This window comes from Lycium barbarum, chromosome 8 (genome assembly GCF_019175385.1).
Source record: "Lycium barbarum isolate Lr01 chromosome 8, ASM1917538v2, whole genome shotgun sequence".
NCBI classification, from domain to species: domain Eukaryota; kingdom Viridiplantae; phylum Streptophyta; class Magnoliopsida; order Solanales; family Solanaceae; genus Lycium; species Lycium barbarum.
The window spans coordinates 99690743-99708807 of record NC_083344.1 but is presented as its reverse complement, the minus strand read 5'-3'; the positions used below and the strand labels follow the sequence as shown (position 1 = coordinate 99708807).

At 38.1% G+C, this 18065-nt stretch overlaps 1 protein-coding gene across 1 annotated transcript in view; it reads right to left on the bottom strand.

Moving 5' to 3' along the window:
* LOC132608007 (uncharacterized) overlaps window positions 1–18065 on the bottom strand; it is a 30252-nt gene that overhangs the window by 2172 nt on the left and 10015 nt on the right. The window contains exons 2-7 of the mRNA XM_060322091.1: window positions 15070–15166; window positions 14334–14813; window positions 14073–14234; window positions 13747–13764; window positions 13381–13525; window positions 13216–13289 (exon numbers count right to left, since the gene is read on the bottom strand). Coding sequence (XP_060178074.1) covers window positions 13216–13289; window positions 13381–13525; window positions 13747–13764; window positions 14073–14234; window positions 14334–14813; window positions 15070–15166 — 976 coding nt within the window. The remainder of the gene's footprint in view (window positions 1–13215; window positions 13290–13380; window positions 13526–13746; window positions 13765–14072; window positions 14235–14333; window positions 14814–15069; window positions 15167–18065) is intronic.

Below are 18065 nucleotides of genomic sequence, written 5' to 3'. Positions count from 1 at the left end.
GACCCAAAGTTGACTTTTGGGCAAACGAACCTTTTTTAGAATTTCGTCGATTCCGAGAGGTTCAGGTGGTTGTTTAGAAGTTGTATGTGTATTAGGTTCAGTTCCCAATGCACTCGGAAGCATTTCAGAACTTGGGATGGGAAATTGAAATTACGGCATCGGGGGTTGACTCGGTCAACGAGGCCGTCGTTGAAAATTTTGAGACCCAAGCGCATTCGCAACGTATTATTGTGTGGGTCTGTGTGTTTGGTTTGTAAGCAGATGGCCTCACGAATAACCCAGAATTTTGATTAAAGACTTAGAAAATTCGGGGATGCTGGTATCTGGTGCCCGCAACAGCGGCACCGCTTTTGCGGTGTGTTGGCCGCTGGGGCGACCATGGGTATTATTGGGCATAACACTATGGCGGCCTCCCAGCAGCTGTAGCGGGACAGCTATGGCGGCCACTCTATGGTTGGGGCGGTGACGAGCCAGTGTTTTCATTTAAGTGTATCTTAAATAAGCCTTAGACCCTCATTATTTCCCATTTTGATATTTGAGCTTGAAGAAACTGCTCTTAAAGATATTTGGAGGAGAATCTTGGAGGTAAATCTTGCTCATTTCTTCATTGTTCCTTTAACCCATTATCATGTTACATTCCCCTTTTCCCTTAATAAACCCATGGTGATAAGAGATGAAACAGGGTTTGGAAGAACATTGTTCCTAGGATTATTAATGATAAATTGGTGATGTTTATGATAGATATTGACTAATCTAAGCTTATTAATAATATATTTTCCACTTTTAGCATTGAATTTTGGAATTGAACACTTAGGGTTTGTACCCAAATTGGGGGGTTTTGTTTGGAATCAGAAATTAGGCTAATCCTTGGGCTAAATCAACAGTTAATGGTTGGATCATGATTTCCTAGTACTTAATTTGGTATTTTGCTCGCGAATTTCCCGTTTTTCCCTTGTGGGCCCGTTTCCCTAATTTCTAGGGTTAGAATTGACCGAATTGAAATAGTAGGAATATGGGTATCATTCTTTATGATTTCTAATATAGAATTTGATTATGCGTAGACTACTTTGGTTCTGAGGTTCAGCGGAAGGGCAAGGCAAAGGAGTGAGTTGTTGGTGTTGCGGTTCGACAATCCAGGTAGGTTGTGGCTTACCTTTGGTGAGACTTCGTATAGCGAAGCACATATTTAGATTATAATGTCAGAGACAGCATGTGAACCTTTGGGTATGAAGTCAGGTTGGATATTGCCTTAGGTTGGGCCCTGTTGTGTGTTGGGACTAGCCACCCCGTTATATGTGCTTTGATTGTTCCATTGTGATGGTTTGATGCCATGAGTAGTTGGTAGGTATTGAAATCTGTGTTATTGTTATTGAGATAAGATTGACATACCGTTGTTTCTATTTGAACTATGATACATTGTTGGCGTACCCGTTGTTGGTACTTGTGTTATTGATATATTGTTGGCATACCACTGTTGGTATTGTGATATGATACATTGTTGGCGTACCCTTTTGTTGGTACTTGTGATATCGAACTTGATGGTTGATAATTGATATACACATTGCACGCATTCTCACACATTCATGATGCATGGCCGATATCCGGTGATGATCCGGTATCGTTGATTGAGTAAATTGATATTTCGATAAACTCTTTACTTGAGTGATTGTGAAAAGGTCGATGTCCGAAGATCAGTTCCAGAATCGTTGATTGTATGAAATTGATATTTGATAAACTCTTTTACTTGAGTGATTGTGAGAAGGCCGATGTCCGAGGTTCAATTCTGAAATCGTTGATTATGCGAGACTGATATTTGATAGACTTTTTTACTTAAGTGATTATGAGATGGCCGATGTTCGATGATCTATTCCGGCATCGTTGTTGCATGGCCAATTCCGATGATATCCCAGAATCATTGTTAGTGCATGGACTCCGCGGGTCCCCCAGGGTGGTGCCGGTGAGACTCTCCCTGTAGCAATTAACCAGGGTCTCATCTGTCTGTTGGGCAAAGATCTGGGACGGGTGGCACTTAGACTTCGCGAGTCACGTTGGGTTGTGCTACCGAGATGTTGATATTTTCGTTCGGGGTACATGTGTACACCTCATCTACATGGCATTACATTGCATTCATTCCATCATTGCACTGCATTGCATTATGACTTGATTGAGATACTTGGTGATTGGATTGTGATGATTAGATTGGGTCGGATATATTCGGGCTTGACGTATTTGGGTTTAGATGCTTTACATAGGCGATGACAGATACTTAGTTGTGATCATATTGTCTTATACTTGCTAGATTCCTTGCTTATCTACTTATCTTCTGAATTGTGTTAACTATGCTTAGTCGACCGATGATGTCTACCAGTACTGTTGTTTGTACTGACCTGCACTTGCTGCATTCTTTTATGAATGCAGAGTACCAGGTCGGATCTACTTCTGTGACCCGTGGCTAATCGACTCTTCTTAGATGCTCTTGTATTATTCAGACTACACCCTGGGGGAGTGTTTATTGTCTTCTGCACTTTTACTACTATATATATATATATATATATATATAGATATATATATATGTCGTGAGACTTACGTATTTGTTTATTTTTGCTACTTAACTTTCTTCAATTTATGTATTGGTTCATTGTTGGGATGAGGGTTCGTTTACCGAGGTGGGAAGGTAGGTGCCCGCACAGCCTAGGCTAAATGGGTCATGACATACTTAAGGAAATACTATTACGAGCTGGGCTTAGTTGGATGAGAGTGACGTGAGGACCAATGTCCGAAGTTTATCCCGGAGTCGAGGTATGAGTGTAACGGTTGCCAAGGTTGTTGCATGAACCGTGAGGTAGCGATTGATGAGGTTGTTTCCAGAATCGTGAGGTATATGGACTTTGCGGGTCCCCCATGGGTTGTGCTGCCGAGATATGATGTTTCATCATCGGAGTACATGTGTACAGTTCATATGCATTGTATCCACACATCATACATTACAACATTGCATTGGATCATTTGGCTTCTTGTGATATTCTGATGATGGTTGTGATACCTTGTGATACACTGATTCGGTGTTGATTATACTGAGACTTGGCACAGTTGGGCTTAGATTCTATAACATAGGCGATGACATGTTGTGATGCTATTGTGATGTATTGGTTCGGATTGACTATACTGAGACTGGGCACAGTTAGGTTTAGATGCTATAACATAAGTGATGACTTATTCTTGGCCACTGGCTTGCGTTGACTTATACTTTATTGATTTACCTGTTTCTCTTACTTTATTGTCTTAGTATATGTTAGCTAACCTTAGTCGGCCGATGATACCTACCAGTACGTGCTGTTTGTACTGACCTGCACTTGTTGCATTCTTTTATGAATGCAGAGTATCAGGTGGGATCGACGTTTACCCCTTATGGTTGGGATTTTAAGGTTGCTGCTTTGAGTCTGTTGAGGTGAGCACGTGGACGCTTCGCTACCCAAAGACTCTTCTTTTATTATGTCTTACTTTGCTATCTGAGACATATTTGAGACTATTGATGTATTATTACTGCTGCTAGACTTATAGATTTGAGTTAGATGCTATTGTATGACAAGACCAGATACTAGGGTGGTTTTTGGATTTACTCTTCGCACTTATTATATATTCATATGTCAGACTTACGTTACTTTATCTTTTTACACTATTTATACTGTGCTCGTGAATGTTGGGTTAAGGGTTCACCTACCGAGGTGGGATAGGTAGTTGCCTGCCTGACTTTGTGAAATTGGGTCATGACAAGTTGGTATTAGAGCCCTAGGTTACCCGGTATATAATACAAGAGCATGTCTAGTAGAGTCTTGTGGATCGGTACGATTAGCTCCATACTTATCTGTGAGAGGCTATAGGACATTTAGGAAACTTCACTTCCTTCATTCTTTGGTGTGACTTTATTCAAATTGGTATCTAGTCGATTCCAATTGGTATCTGAACTCCCTTATCTCAATCACCCACGGAGGGTGGAAAATCGTCCTTGAATTCTTATGCTAATGGTGGATCTATCACGTGTTGTGGAATGGTACGAGATGTGTTATACTGATTCGGACGCGTGATCCAATTCAGTCTCCAGTTATGGCCTGAGGATTCGATTGTGTAGAGTCGCGATTTGACTCGATTGTTGTGTGGAGTCACGTTTAGACTTGTTTATTATAGAAGTTCATGAGAAATGGAAAGGATAGTCCAGAGGGTTACATGGTCTCCGCATTTCAGCGTTGGGTTGCTCGGAAGTGACAAAGTGTATTGATGGCTTAATAATAGTGGGTTGCTCGATGATATGATCGATTTGACTTCAGCTTTATCAAGGCTTTATGATCGGGTGCGTGACACTGGTGAACCAATGGCGAGTCGACGATTCAGTAGCGGTAGAGTATTAGATGTCGGTATGTGGGGACAAGTGTAAGTACGGTAATGACCATCGAATTGGGCAACGTATTGTGACGCGTGTAATAAAGAAAAGAAGTTGATAATAAGGACATGAAGTTGTGGAAAGCACGTAGCGAAGTGAAACTTCATAGGATATCTTAGACATGAGTACTTTTCATGAGATTGGGAAGGGAAAAATTGGTTTCTGACATAGTTGTCAGGATAAGGTTGTGACTGGTGCTAAAAGTTATTCTTGATATAAGCTAGTTGATGTTAAAGGACTACTCGGTTATTAAGTGAATGTTATGGGCACATCGTTTGATTGGTAAATTTACTGGGTTGTAGGCTTCTAAGGAGTTAGTAATCGACAGATGGAAATGACTTTAAATATAGGCGTATGCGATGAGATAATGACTTGAGGAATTACTGGTTGTTTCACTTAGATTTGAGGAGAAATATTGATATCAATTTGTGGTTCGTTTGGCTTAGATGGATGATTAGTTTAGAGGATCGAGGGGATTTGAGTGGTTGTTGGTTGATAGTGGTAAACATGATTTGAAATGACCCATGAGTACTTTAGTCGTGTTAGGATTGCAGAGACATTATATCATGACGTACAGTAAGGGGTGTGACCGATGAGGTTGATTGGTGTCTTCGCGATTAAGGCCAGAAAGGAAATCGTTGAACAAGAGTTAGTGATGTGAGAGCTTAGTTGTGATTGTACAGTATAGAGTGGGCTTGAGAGTTTATGGATGAGCTGGTATGTTCGGCTATGTCATAGACTAATAGAGGTCAGTGTTGGACTAAGGTTGGGAACCTTGTATTCATTGTGTAAAATTGGCTAGATCCCTCTACTAGTGGTGTTATTACTCAGCTTAGGTGATTGAATAAAAAAGGATAGTCGTGCGAGTGGTTAGAGGTGTTCAGATTTGATAATTGAGGTAAGAGGTGATTCTTCGAGGACTAGTAACGTTAAGGATTTGAGTAAAGGATTAGTAAACATGGATACTTGAAATGGTTGATCGATGATGGGTTAACTGAGTTAAGTTCGGGATAACATTTCAAAAATTGAGTGCGGCAATTTGGTCAAGGACGCTTCAGGGAGATACATGAGCATATTAGTAAGATTGTTATGCGATACGCGTGATTTAGAGAGTGTTCAGTTTATAATAGTAAGTGTTAAGGAAACTATAATGGATAGAGTTTGTGGCTTATTATTATCTCCAGGTGTGATTCAGTTAGTATACAAGACTTATGGTTATATAATAAGACTACTGAGTAGGTCCGAGTAATGGTCAGACGATGGCGGTATAAGTGGACTGATAGAAATTGAGGAATTGAAAAGTCAAGAAAAGGTATAGTTGATTGAGAGTCGGCAAGAATGAGGTACATCTTGCGATTACTTGAGTCTATTTAGATTGTGGCATCGTTGTCTTGCATATTCAGATGAGGTGTGATGGTTGCGTGAGCTTAAGGAAGGAAGTCTACAGAAATGGACTAAGTGATATGAGGAAAATTTTGTGAGATTCGTGATCGGCAGCTAGTGATAAGCATATTTCAGTGAACTGACATGTTGAGATTTATAAGATGTGGCTTGGTGGTACACCGTTGGAAAAGTTCGTAACATTCTACAGTGGATGAGTTATCCTGCTTTAAGAGAAGATCTATGGAATCCCTATCATGTGAGGACTAGAGTTATATTTTCGAGGTGAGACCTTAATCGTGGTAACACAGTATGATTGCAAGTAATATTCACTGGACATTTTGGGTAAGTGCTTTTGGATATTAAGGACTTAGGAGTAATTGCGTGAGATTTAGAGCGGCAGTGTAAGACTGGATATTTTTGGAGAATTTACAAGCATATATAGGTGATACTATGAGAGGTTCAATGGTTATACAATTATTATATTATATGAAGCTTCAGGTTTTGCGTCGAAAATTTTGGGGTTGTATCGGATTTGCGTGTTGGGTAAAGGTTGAGAATCATGAAGATTGGAATTGTAAGGTATAGCTCTTCGGTACCAAGTTGATAACTTGGATAGGACTTAACTTGTGGAGTCGAGGGTGACAAACATGATTTGTTATGCGTGGTATGACTGTGATTAGTTTCAAAATTCGGAGTCAGTTCTAATGACTATTGGTGATATTCGAGAGTTGTGCATTCATTCAGGGTCAGCATTGTTCGAGTTAAGCTTAAAGGTCTATGATTATATTTCCAGGAATATATCTAAGGATTCGAAGCGCTTCGGCTCAGATTTGAGGTATGACAGATTTACCGAGCTTTGTCAGGGTTTTTTAATGGATTTGATGACATTTTCTGAGAACAGTTACTTGGTAGGATAATGGTATACAATGAGCTTAGTACAGATTTGAGGAGGAACTATTGTGCGAAAGGTCTTTATAGTGATCAGTTGGGTTCCAACGGACTCAGCTCGATGAGATATTTAGTAGTATGGCCGGTATTGTGATCTGAAGGTTTAAGTAGACTTAGAACTAGCCAAGTTGGCTATTAGTAAGATCAGTTTTGATTTAATTGCGTAGGGATCTCAGACGAATCAAGGATACTTTCTGGCGAAAGTAAGTTATAGTTTCAGAATTTTTGTATGTGTGTTCATATGTTTCTAAGAAATCGTAGTGCGAGTAACGACTTTAGAAGATGTGGGGGAAGGAGTTAGCGGAATCAGCGTATTTTATCGGTTCAGAATGGACTATGGTTTGTGACCGTGTTTCAGAGGATTGCATTGGTTTGAGAAAGTGTTTATGGGGCCTATTGATTGCGTTCAGAGTTGCGGTTTTATCAAATCAGAGAATTCGAGTAAAGTAATTCGTTTATTCGAGGAGCAATTGCGAGGGAAATTCGAATATAGAGATATGAGAATTGGAGCTTGAGCTAAGTTTAGAGAGTGGTAACTAGTAAGTGAGCCCGAGGTACATTGGCCTGTTTGAGATTATCCGTTGCATTGATCTTGTGTTTTGTGAATTAGTTGTTCACCAGGTCTGTCAGGTGTTCGTCCGATCTTTCATGTCTCTACGTTGAGGAAGTTCAATTCTGATAGTCCTATATCATTCGTTGCGATTCAGTTTTTTTCGATGAGAATCTTCCCTATAAGGAAAAGTCTGACCTGCGTAGCCGATATCCTCAGTTATTGCCGAATCAGGTACTTCCCGTCCTCTCTTCCTTGTCGCTCGAGGATGAGCGATTGTTCAATTAATATCTGATGTAACGACCAAACTATTTTGTTTCCGACCGTTTTGATCCCTTTCAAAGCTTTATTAGATCATATTTGACCCGCGAGGACCGTTGACACGCTTCCTGAGGTGTTTGGATTTGATTTAGGTGACTTTTTGGGAAAATTGGGCTTAACGTGAAAAAGAGTTGACTCAAGTTGACTTTTGGATAAACAGACCTTTTCTAAGAATCCGTCTATTTCGAGAGGTCCGGATGGTCGTTTAGAACTCGTGCGTATATCTGGTTCGGTTCCCAATGCACTCGGGTGCAGTTTGGAACTTGGGTTGGGAAGTTGATGTAGAGGTATCGGGGGTTGCCTCAGTCAATGAGACCTCCGCAGGGAATTCTGAGGCTACGAGTGCGTTCGTAGCGTGTTTTTGTGTATGTATGCATATTTGGTGTGTGAGCAAATGGCGTCGGTAGATAGTCAGAAATTCGGGTTAAGAATGTGAAATCTTGGGATTTCTGGTGTCTGGTGTACGCTTTGGCGGTACTGCTATAGCAGCCACCCTGCTGCTGAAGCGGCCAATGTGATATTGGGCATGACCGCCGAAGCGATGCCGCTGAAGCGGTCTGCTGGTCGCAGAAGCTGGTATCGGGCAGTATCTGAATGGTTTAAGTTATAAAAACCCCTAAGACTCTAAACATTTCCCCATTTCGTCTAAAGGCAATTGGAGAGGCTTTTTGGAGTTCTTGAAGAGGCTAAGCTTTGTGGTGAGTTTCCCCAACCTTATACTTCATTCCTTGATCATTAAATCACCACAGAAATTCATGGTTCATGCTTAATTCATCAATAAGTTGAGTATTATTAGTGGGTTTTAATGGGTTTCTCCCTAAATGATCTCTTGGCTATAAATTTGAAATTGGTGGTTTGGTTAGCTTTATTTAGCATGAATTTGATGGATATAAGCTATAGTAGCATGTTTACTTCTTGATTAAGGTCTAATTGTTGAATTGGGAGTTAGGGTTTATACCCAAATTTGGGAGTTTCGCCTAGAATCCGAATTTCAATAAATTGTTGGTTCTTGTAGCTTGATATTGATGGGAATTGATCACCTAGAGCTTTAATTTCTTGTTGAGACCCATAGATTCCTAATTTCCCCTTTCTAGTTCATAAACCTTATTCCATAGGTTGGGAATTTAGGTCTTGAATGGAAGTAGGGTTTGATTGATGTTCTTCTTGATTCTAATTTCATGATTCGAATATGCTTAGACTTTCTTTATCTCGAGGCTCAAAGGAAAGGAAAGACTAAGGTGTGATTGTGGAGACTTTGCGGTTCGGCCTTCCAGGTAGGTTATGGTTTACCCTATGGTGAGACTTAGTTTATCGAAGCATATATTTAGACGATACTGTCAGAGAATGCATGTAAAACTTCAGGTATGAAGTCGGGTTGGATATTGTTACAACTCGTAAATTTTTGTGTCATTTGTATCATAAGTAAACTAACATAAGCTCGGAGAGGCCATGGAACCCCTATAAGGTTAAGAAAGACTTTTTACAATTGTTAAGCCTGTGCGGTAAGGTTTCGGTGTTAAGCGAATCAGTGTTATAACCCGTACTTTAGGGGTTAAACTAGGAGTTCTTAATGTGCCAAGGAGGTTTTGTTTTTAGGTACTTGTCATATAATATTCGTATCGTAAGTTTTGAAGTCAAGTAAGTTGTAAAATAAAAGTCAGCGAAAAGTATCCTAAGTTACGTTCATAAATTTTGATGTAATTTGGGTCTAATGTTACTGAGCTTTTCTTCCAATATACTTGGATTTACGGGGTGATCCACCAATCAAATTGAAGGTCTCCGAGTCTAGTTTCGAACGAATTAAGCCGTTCATCCATACAACGTCAGAATAGAGAGATATTCGCGTTTTCGCGAGACTGCGCGGTTAGCCTCGCTGGGACCCACATAGGCAGTGGTTGACCTGTGTGCTTGTATATATATGTATATCCACGCCATTTTCCTTCATTTTTCTCACCCTTCTGATCTTAGAACACTCCCAAATCCTCTCTGAATATTCCCAAGTCAAATTCATCAAAGTTGATCAAGAAATTATCTTAGAATCATAAACTAGAAAGGGAAAGTGTAGTACTTATGATGCTTGATGAGTGGCTGCTTGGTTGAAGTTAAAGCTAAGGGTTTAGTTGGAGTTCCTGATCATTCAAGGTATGACTACAACCTTAACTTTGTTATTAAGATGTTCATGGAAATATTTCCTAGTTTAAAGTAAAGGAAACCATGTTGTGAAGGTCCTAAAAGGTTCCGTCGATGTGGCTGCCTTGTGGACTGATTTTGAATGGAGTTTTGGAGAAATTCTTACTTGGTTATGCTGGTATATCTTGTTGTTATCATTTTTAATGTTGTTATGGACATTTGTAGGCTGTTTGGAGATGGATTGGAATGGAAAATATATCAGAAATGCTGCCCGAATCTCGTTAAGTCACATACTAGCTTAGAATGAGTTTATAAGTGTTGTATGTAGCCTGATTGTGGTGTATATCATATTGAATATAGATTTGCAAGCTCGGGAAGTGAAGGTGGGACGTTTAAGTAAGCGACAAGGTATGTTAAGGCTATCCTTTATTTCATTTTGGCATGATCCTTGTAATATGAACAAATGAATGAATGAACGGACTTTCATATCACTCTACTCTTAGAAACATTAGGAGTACTCTAGTCTTTGATGTTACTGTACCCCTTTTATGATTATTCCTTTTGTTCATGGGTCTTGAGATTGCGTATATTGATGATATTAGCTCAAAGATTTTTATCGAAAGTAGCACGACTTTATGTCACTCCGAGAGTTCTATTTATTCATTTTACTTATGCATTGCATTCATTTATACATATGTACATTGACCCATGACTGGAAGGATTTATATACGCGTATATTATATGTATATGGGGTATGGGGTATGGGGAAAGGGATAGGCGTTATATACGCATCACCACCTGATCAGCTGGCATACGATGATGATGATGCCCACCGAGGAGCCGATATGATATATTACAATGGGATGCCTTCAGAGGCTTGATGATGATATATGCACATATTTACGTATGACCTCATGTTTTATATGCATAAGCATGATACTTACATGTTTCATGATTCCCAGAGGTATACAGAGATATATAGATTACATACGCATATACATGACATTATGTACTTTATGACTCACAAAGATACTCAGATTTACAGAATTACTCCCCAGTCTCATATATCGTTCATGTCTCTTACATATGGTGCTTTCAGGCCTTACATACTCGGTACATTATTCCTACTGACTCCCTTATTGCCTGGGGGTGCGTTCATGCCCGCAGATCTCAAGATAAAGGTTGGTGACCCATCTATTAGGATGTCAGCTCAGCGGTCAAGGTTGTTGGACCCCATTTCTTTCGGAGGTGCCAGGAGTCAGTATAGTCTATATATATGTATATGCTTATGCATGGGTATGGCAGGGCCCTATCCCGACCACGTTATGTATGTTTTCCAGTAGAGGCTTGTAGAAAGTTATGTACAGTCAGATAATGTCCAGAATAGATGTTTCATATGTTGTCACATAGGTGTCATGACAGCCTTATTGGCTCGTATAATATGTCCAGCATATCTATATAGATGAGTCTTTCAGACTATCTGATACAGACATGTTTACTTTATGAATCTATCAAGTATCATATGATGGCCCTATCGGCCCACCTATATTCATAATGATGTCCGTCAGATGGTATTTGACTAGTACGGTCAGCTCATCACGGCCCTCCAGTTGGGTGGTGACAGATATTATCTTAGGTTAGGCCCTGTTGTGTGATTGGGGTTAGCTACCCCGTTGTGTTGTAACTTATCTTGTTCTATTGTTGTTGGTTTGTTCCCACTTGCAGATGGTAGATATTGATGACTAGTGATTTATCTTGATGATGATATTGTTAGCACCTTACTTGTTGTTGCTTTGAGACGAGGATTGTGAGATGGCTTATTGTGTAGCATTATTATTGATATTACTTGTGTGCCTGGGAGGTACTGTTGAGAATTGTGATTCCATTATGGTTTATTGTGTAGCCTTATCATTGATATTACTTGTGTGCCATGTGTGGTACTTTTGAGATTGATTTGATTATTGACATTGAACTCATACATTGCACGCATTCTCATCCTTCATGATATACTATTGATATATTGATAGTACTTGAGGAAATACTGTTACGAGCTGGGCTCAGTTGGATGAGAGTGACGTGAGTACCGATGTTCGATGTTTATACCGGAGTCGACATATAAGTGTAGCGATTGCTGAGGTTGTTGCCGGAACCGTGAGGTAGCGATTGCCGAGGTTGTTGCCGGAATCGTGAGGTACATGGACTTTACGGTTCCCCCATGGGTTGTGCTGCCGAGATGTGATGTTCCATCATCGGAGTACATGTGTACACTGCATTCACACATCATACATTACTGCATTGCATTGGATCATTTGGCTTCACTGTGATATTCTTGTGATGGTTGTGATACCTTGTGCTACACAGATTCGATGTTGATTATACTGAGACTTGGCACAGTTAGGCTTAGATGTTATAACATAGGCGATGACTTGTTGTGATGCTATTGTGATGTACTGGTTTGGATTGACTATACTAAGACTCGGCACAGTTGGGTTTAGATGCTATAACATAGGTGATGATTTGTACTTGGCCACTGGCTCGCATTGACTTATACCTTGTTGATTTACCTGTTTATTTTACTTTACTGTCTTAGTATATGTTAGCTAATATTAGTTAGCCGATGATACCTACCAGTACATGTTGTTTGTACTGACCTGCACTTGCTGCATTCTTTTATGAATGCAGAGTATCAGGTGGGATCGACATTTACCCCTCGTGGTTGGGAGTTCGAGGTTGCTGATTCGAGTCTGTTGGGGTGAGCACGTGGATGCTTCGCTACCCGAAGGCTCTTCTTTTATTATATATTATTTTGCTATTTTGAGACATATTTGAGACTATTGATGTATTATTACTGCTTCCAGGCTTATAGATTTTAGTTAGATGCTCTTGGATGACCTGACCAGATACTGAGGTGGTTTTTGGATTTACTCCCGCATTTATTATATATTCATATGTCAGACTTACGTTACTTTATCTTCTTTCGCTATTTATACTGTGTTTGTGAATGTTGGGTTAAGGGTTCGCCTATCGAAGTCCAATAGGTAGGTGCCCGCGCGATTTTGTGAAAGTGGGTCGTGACACCAAGTCATACAACCTGTAGTCTTTCTGAGTTTCAGAATAGCCAACTAGTACTGCCCTCTTAGCTCTTTCAGCAAATTTATTACCTCTAGGTAGTTTTCTTGCATAACAAACGCAACCAAATACCCTTAAATGATAAAGTTGAGGTGCTTTACCAAACAAACATTCCTAGGGACTCTTGCCCGCCAGAACTAGGGTAGGCAGTTCATTAATTAAGCACATGCTGTCCTTACAAAATCTCCCTAGAAATCAATGGGAATAACACTTTGAAATCTCAAGGCTCTTGCTACCTCTAAGATGCGTCTATGCTTTCTTTCTACTGTACTATTTTTTTGAGGTGTATATAGGAAACTACTTTGATGTACAATACCATATGAAGCAAGCAATTCAACACAGTTGGAATTGAAAAACTCTGTGCCATTGTCTGATCTGATTGTCTTAATGCTGCAGTCAAGTTGATTATTTATCATATAAAGGAAATCTTTCAACCCATTGTACACTTCACATTTGGATTTGATAAGGTAAACCCAAGTACATTTGCTAAAATCATCTACCAGAGTAACAAAATATTGTCCATTATCATAAGTTAGCTTTCTGTAAGGACCCCATAGATCGAAGTGTACAAGTTGAAAAACAGTAGCAATTTTATTCTTATCAATGTGAAACTTCAGTCTATGATGCTAAGGTAATGGACAAACCTCACAATTATCCTGAATATTATCATCTAGTTTAAGGTTGAGTGATGGAATGTGCTTCATTGCTCCTATTAAAGGGGGTCCTAGCCTCACATGCCATAGTTGACTGTCCTTCTTGGTTGTAGTATTCCCACTGTTGGTGGTATTTTTTGACTAGATTCTTTAAAAATGTATAGTCCTTCATTTTCTCTGCCAATCCCCATTACCTTGCCATTGAAGAGGCCCTGAAATATTCAAAAGTCAGGCAAGAAAATAGCTGCACAACATAACTCCTTTGTAATTTTTGATACTGATAGCAAATTGAACTTAAAATCTGGGACATGTAACACATTTTGAATCTTGTGACCATCTAGGACCAATGCCCATGTTATTTGTGATCTATCACCTGTTGGTATTTGAACTTTACTACCTTTTTGATGTCCTAGGCTTCTAAGTACAGTTAGAAGTTCCTTGCAAGGTGTGATATGATATGATGCACCTGAGTCTATAATCCATTCACATGCAATGATTTTTTTCAATAAAGCAGTTATACCTGCCATGTTAGACATGTATTTAGAGGAAGAGGATTCATCCAGCTTGCTGAGTACTTCATGGTACTGCTATGTGTAAACAGTCCACCATTCTTTTGCTGTGTACTATTGCTTTCTCCCGTTCCATCTGCAGTAGTAGAATTGGCAAAGGATTTGAGTTCTGACTGACCTCATTTCTTCTTGCTTTTGAAGTTAGCAGGATATCCTACTAGCCTATAACAATCTTCCGTTTTGTGATTTCTATAATCACAACATCCACAAACTTGCCCTGCAGCCTGTCCTGCTCCTTTCTTATATTTGTGCCCTTGAGTTCTTTCTGCCATCATGGTCAGGACTTCTCTATGTGCACTATCTTTATTCTTATCCACCACACCCGATAACCTTTGACTTTTCTCTTGTGTAACTATTGTATATGCTTCATTTAAAGTTACATCAGAACCTTTTGCCAGCAGATTATTCCTGTTATTACTGTAACTTTCATTCAATCCCATTAGGAACATCAACAACCTCTGAGATCTAAGATGCTCTACATAAGGTTTTGACTCTGCACACTTGCAACTAGGCAATGGCCCCACCACATCCAACTCATCCCAAAACACTTTCATCTTAGAGTAATACGTTGTCACAGAATCACTTCCTTGTTTCAAACTTGCTATTTCTGCCCAAATATGATTGATTCTGGTAAGATTTGATCTGTCAAACCTTTCCTTGAATTCTTCCCAAATATGCTTAGCACTTGAAGCCTAAACAATGTTAGAGATCAACTCACTTGAGACTGTGCTTCCTATCCATGATAGAACAATTGCATCACACTTCTCACACAGTTCCTCCAAGTCTCCTATATAACTGTTTTTCATACAAGTTCCATTTATGAAACCTAGTTTTCCTTTTCCTGTTAGAGCCAATCTCATCGATCTACTCCATAAATTGTAATTTTCTGGTCCAGTAAGTTTAACTGGGATTAACACAAGTCCTGGTACATCAGAAGCTTGCAAATACAAGGGATGATGATGATCGATTGTAATCTGTGATGTAACTGATGTTCCTTATGTCATTCTCTTCAATTTTGAGTTTCGAAAACTCTTCTCCAATTGCTCTGATACCATGTGAAATTATTGAAGATAAGCCATGGATGAAGCTTGGAGTTCATCCATGGTGATCGCGGATTCAATTAGCTATGAAGGAGGGAGTTTGGAAAGATTGGAAAGAATTGAGACTAGAATTGTATTTCACTTTAATGAATCAATTACATGTAGGAGCAGATATTTATAACTATCAGCTGACCACTAATCATTTGATCCTCCAACAAACTAACCAACCCCTAATCGACTAACTACTAGGTGCTCGTATACACTGATATATCACTGAATATACACGCACGATTTTACTTATTATTTCAACACTTTGAAAAAATTACAGGTCTTAATTTTTATATCAAATATCAGTATATAGTTCTCATAGTAGTTGCGACTCCAATATAAACTATGGGAAATGTTTATAGAAAATTTTTATTGCTTAAAGTTGTTCAATTGCTTGTAGTTGTGGCATGATTCTCTTCTTTGTTTTCTGATAAATAAATTGCAATATATCCAAAGCAACAGGAATATTCAGCAGGAAACCACTTACTTAAGCAAACAACATTCTTTCTAAAAATGCTTTGGCAGTTAAAATATTATGCACTAATTCGTAACTTTCTTTCAATAAATAACCCAAAAGTGAATCATAAAAGACAAAATACGTATAAGCAAACTGAATAAAATAAAATCAACTGAAGAAAAAAAAGAAAAGAAAGGCGAAACAACTTTACAAAGGAAAAAATTGCTACTAAAAAGTACTGGTCGGCTGTTTTTCTAACTAATTTAAGCCCACATTTCATTATTTTACCCGATTTAGCCTAACTTGTAGATCTATTAAATAAATACACAGAAGGAAAAATTGATTGATGTTAGAAACTCCTCTATTATTTGAGCATAATAAGGCAACTTAGAGTTGTCCAACGTTCTACAAATATCAGACGAAACAGTTATCATCTAATTTTATTCGAAATATCATATACTGATTTTGTTGGTTTTATTTTATTCCCTCTTCACGTTTTCAATCGGCGGATAACCTAAAAGAAAAACTGACAAAAATATTTTCGTAAGATTTGGATAGTGAAAATTAGATTAGAAAGGTAATCCATCATATCTTAAAGAAGTGAGTTTGAATTCGAAACTGATTTTTGTGATAAAATTTTGCGTGGGTGTTGGTTAGATTTTTAGAATATAGTCTATGAATGTTGCTTTTGCAGTAAACTGATACATTTAGCCATGTGGCTGGGCTATATATTTATGGAACTTTCAAATGAAAGAGGATTCGTAGTTATCACTATTGATAGGGGCCCAGCAAAAAGTAGGGGAATTTTAATTAAGCAAAAAATAAATAAAAATATAACTAAAAGTTAAGTCCAAGAGCTTGTGACGAACTATTTTGGAACACCCCTCCCCCATTTATTGCATCTGTCATTAACAAAGACTGTTTAGGAATAGAATCGTTTCGATCTGTTCCCGCATTGTAAAGACCTTTTACTTCTGCACTTTATTTCAGTTATAAAACTTTCTCTTTCCAGCCAAAAAAAAAAAAAAAAAAAAAGCTTGTGACGAACTGCTTTAAATTATTTTCTTACATAATAAATGTTAAAGTATGCCAAACAACAAGAATCAGCGGACAATCATTTACTTAAGCAAACACCATTCTTTTATTTTTAAATTGCTTTGGCAGCTGCTAAAGCACTTATCACAAATAAGAAAGTAAAATGGAATAAAATCACAACAGCAATAAAAGAACGAAGAAATGAAAAAAGTTAATAAAGATTAATTTTATATATATATTAGTATAAAGAATGGAGGAGGATTCCTTTACAAAATTTTGAAATATTCTTCTTCGTATGGTTAACATCAATATTGTTGTTGGATTTGAAATAACATTGGAGTCATGAGGAAGCAAACAAAACAAATCTTGAATGATAATAAATCAAACAATAAGGAGAAGTATAGTAAAAGATGCATAATATTCTATAATAATCTGGTCAATTGACCTACATAAATAAAAACTAATATAAAAGAATATAAATTAAAATTATCAAGAGAAATTTTTTTTCCCCGAAACAAGACTCTTTAAGTGATCTACAGTACAAACCACTGTTGTACACTTTTAACATGGCAATGAGAAAGGCATTCATCACATTGCTCCTCATGATTTTTTTGATACTCATCACAATAGGCTTGAAGAGTGTGGAAGGTTCATCCTTCATGGGTGAACCACAAAATATCTGAGGAGTGTTCTAACTTTTATCGTCCCGCGATGGACACTGCATTTGTGAGGTGCAGAAGGAGGCTAATAGCAGTACTCAGGCTGGAGCTATTAGAAATTGTTACAACATAATTAGGAGTCTATGATTATATACATAAAAATAGTTGTACTATTAAAAAGATTCAAATGTTGGAAATAATAAAAAAATTCACTAGTGATTGGGAAGAAAAAAAAGTGATTTACATTGTGGATGTCATAGTGTGTTGTACGAAGAAAAGATCCTCAATTTAGAAAAGTTCAAAACCTTTTACTCCAAGAAAATGATTAGTCAAATATGTGAGAGACCTTTTATACTAAGAAAAGTAACTCTAATTATGCTAGAAAATCAAAGAAACCATAACAAACATCCCTTGACCCGAATTTTCTGGCAACATAAATTTAATCCACCCTTTTCACATATTCTTCAATATATGAATTATGTTTGTCATGTTTAAAAATAAGGTTAAAAGTATTATGGGTTAAAAATGGTTTTAAAATATATTGTTTTTTTGCTTTTAAGTATGCAACAACAAGAATGTTGAGTATGGTTAAACATTTATCTCCACATTGAGTAGCACTTCAGTCAAGAATCTTCATCATTGTTAAATGTGATTGCACCTAGAACTGAACTTGCCTTGCAACACAATACAAGATAAGATCCCACG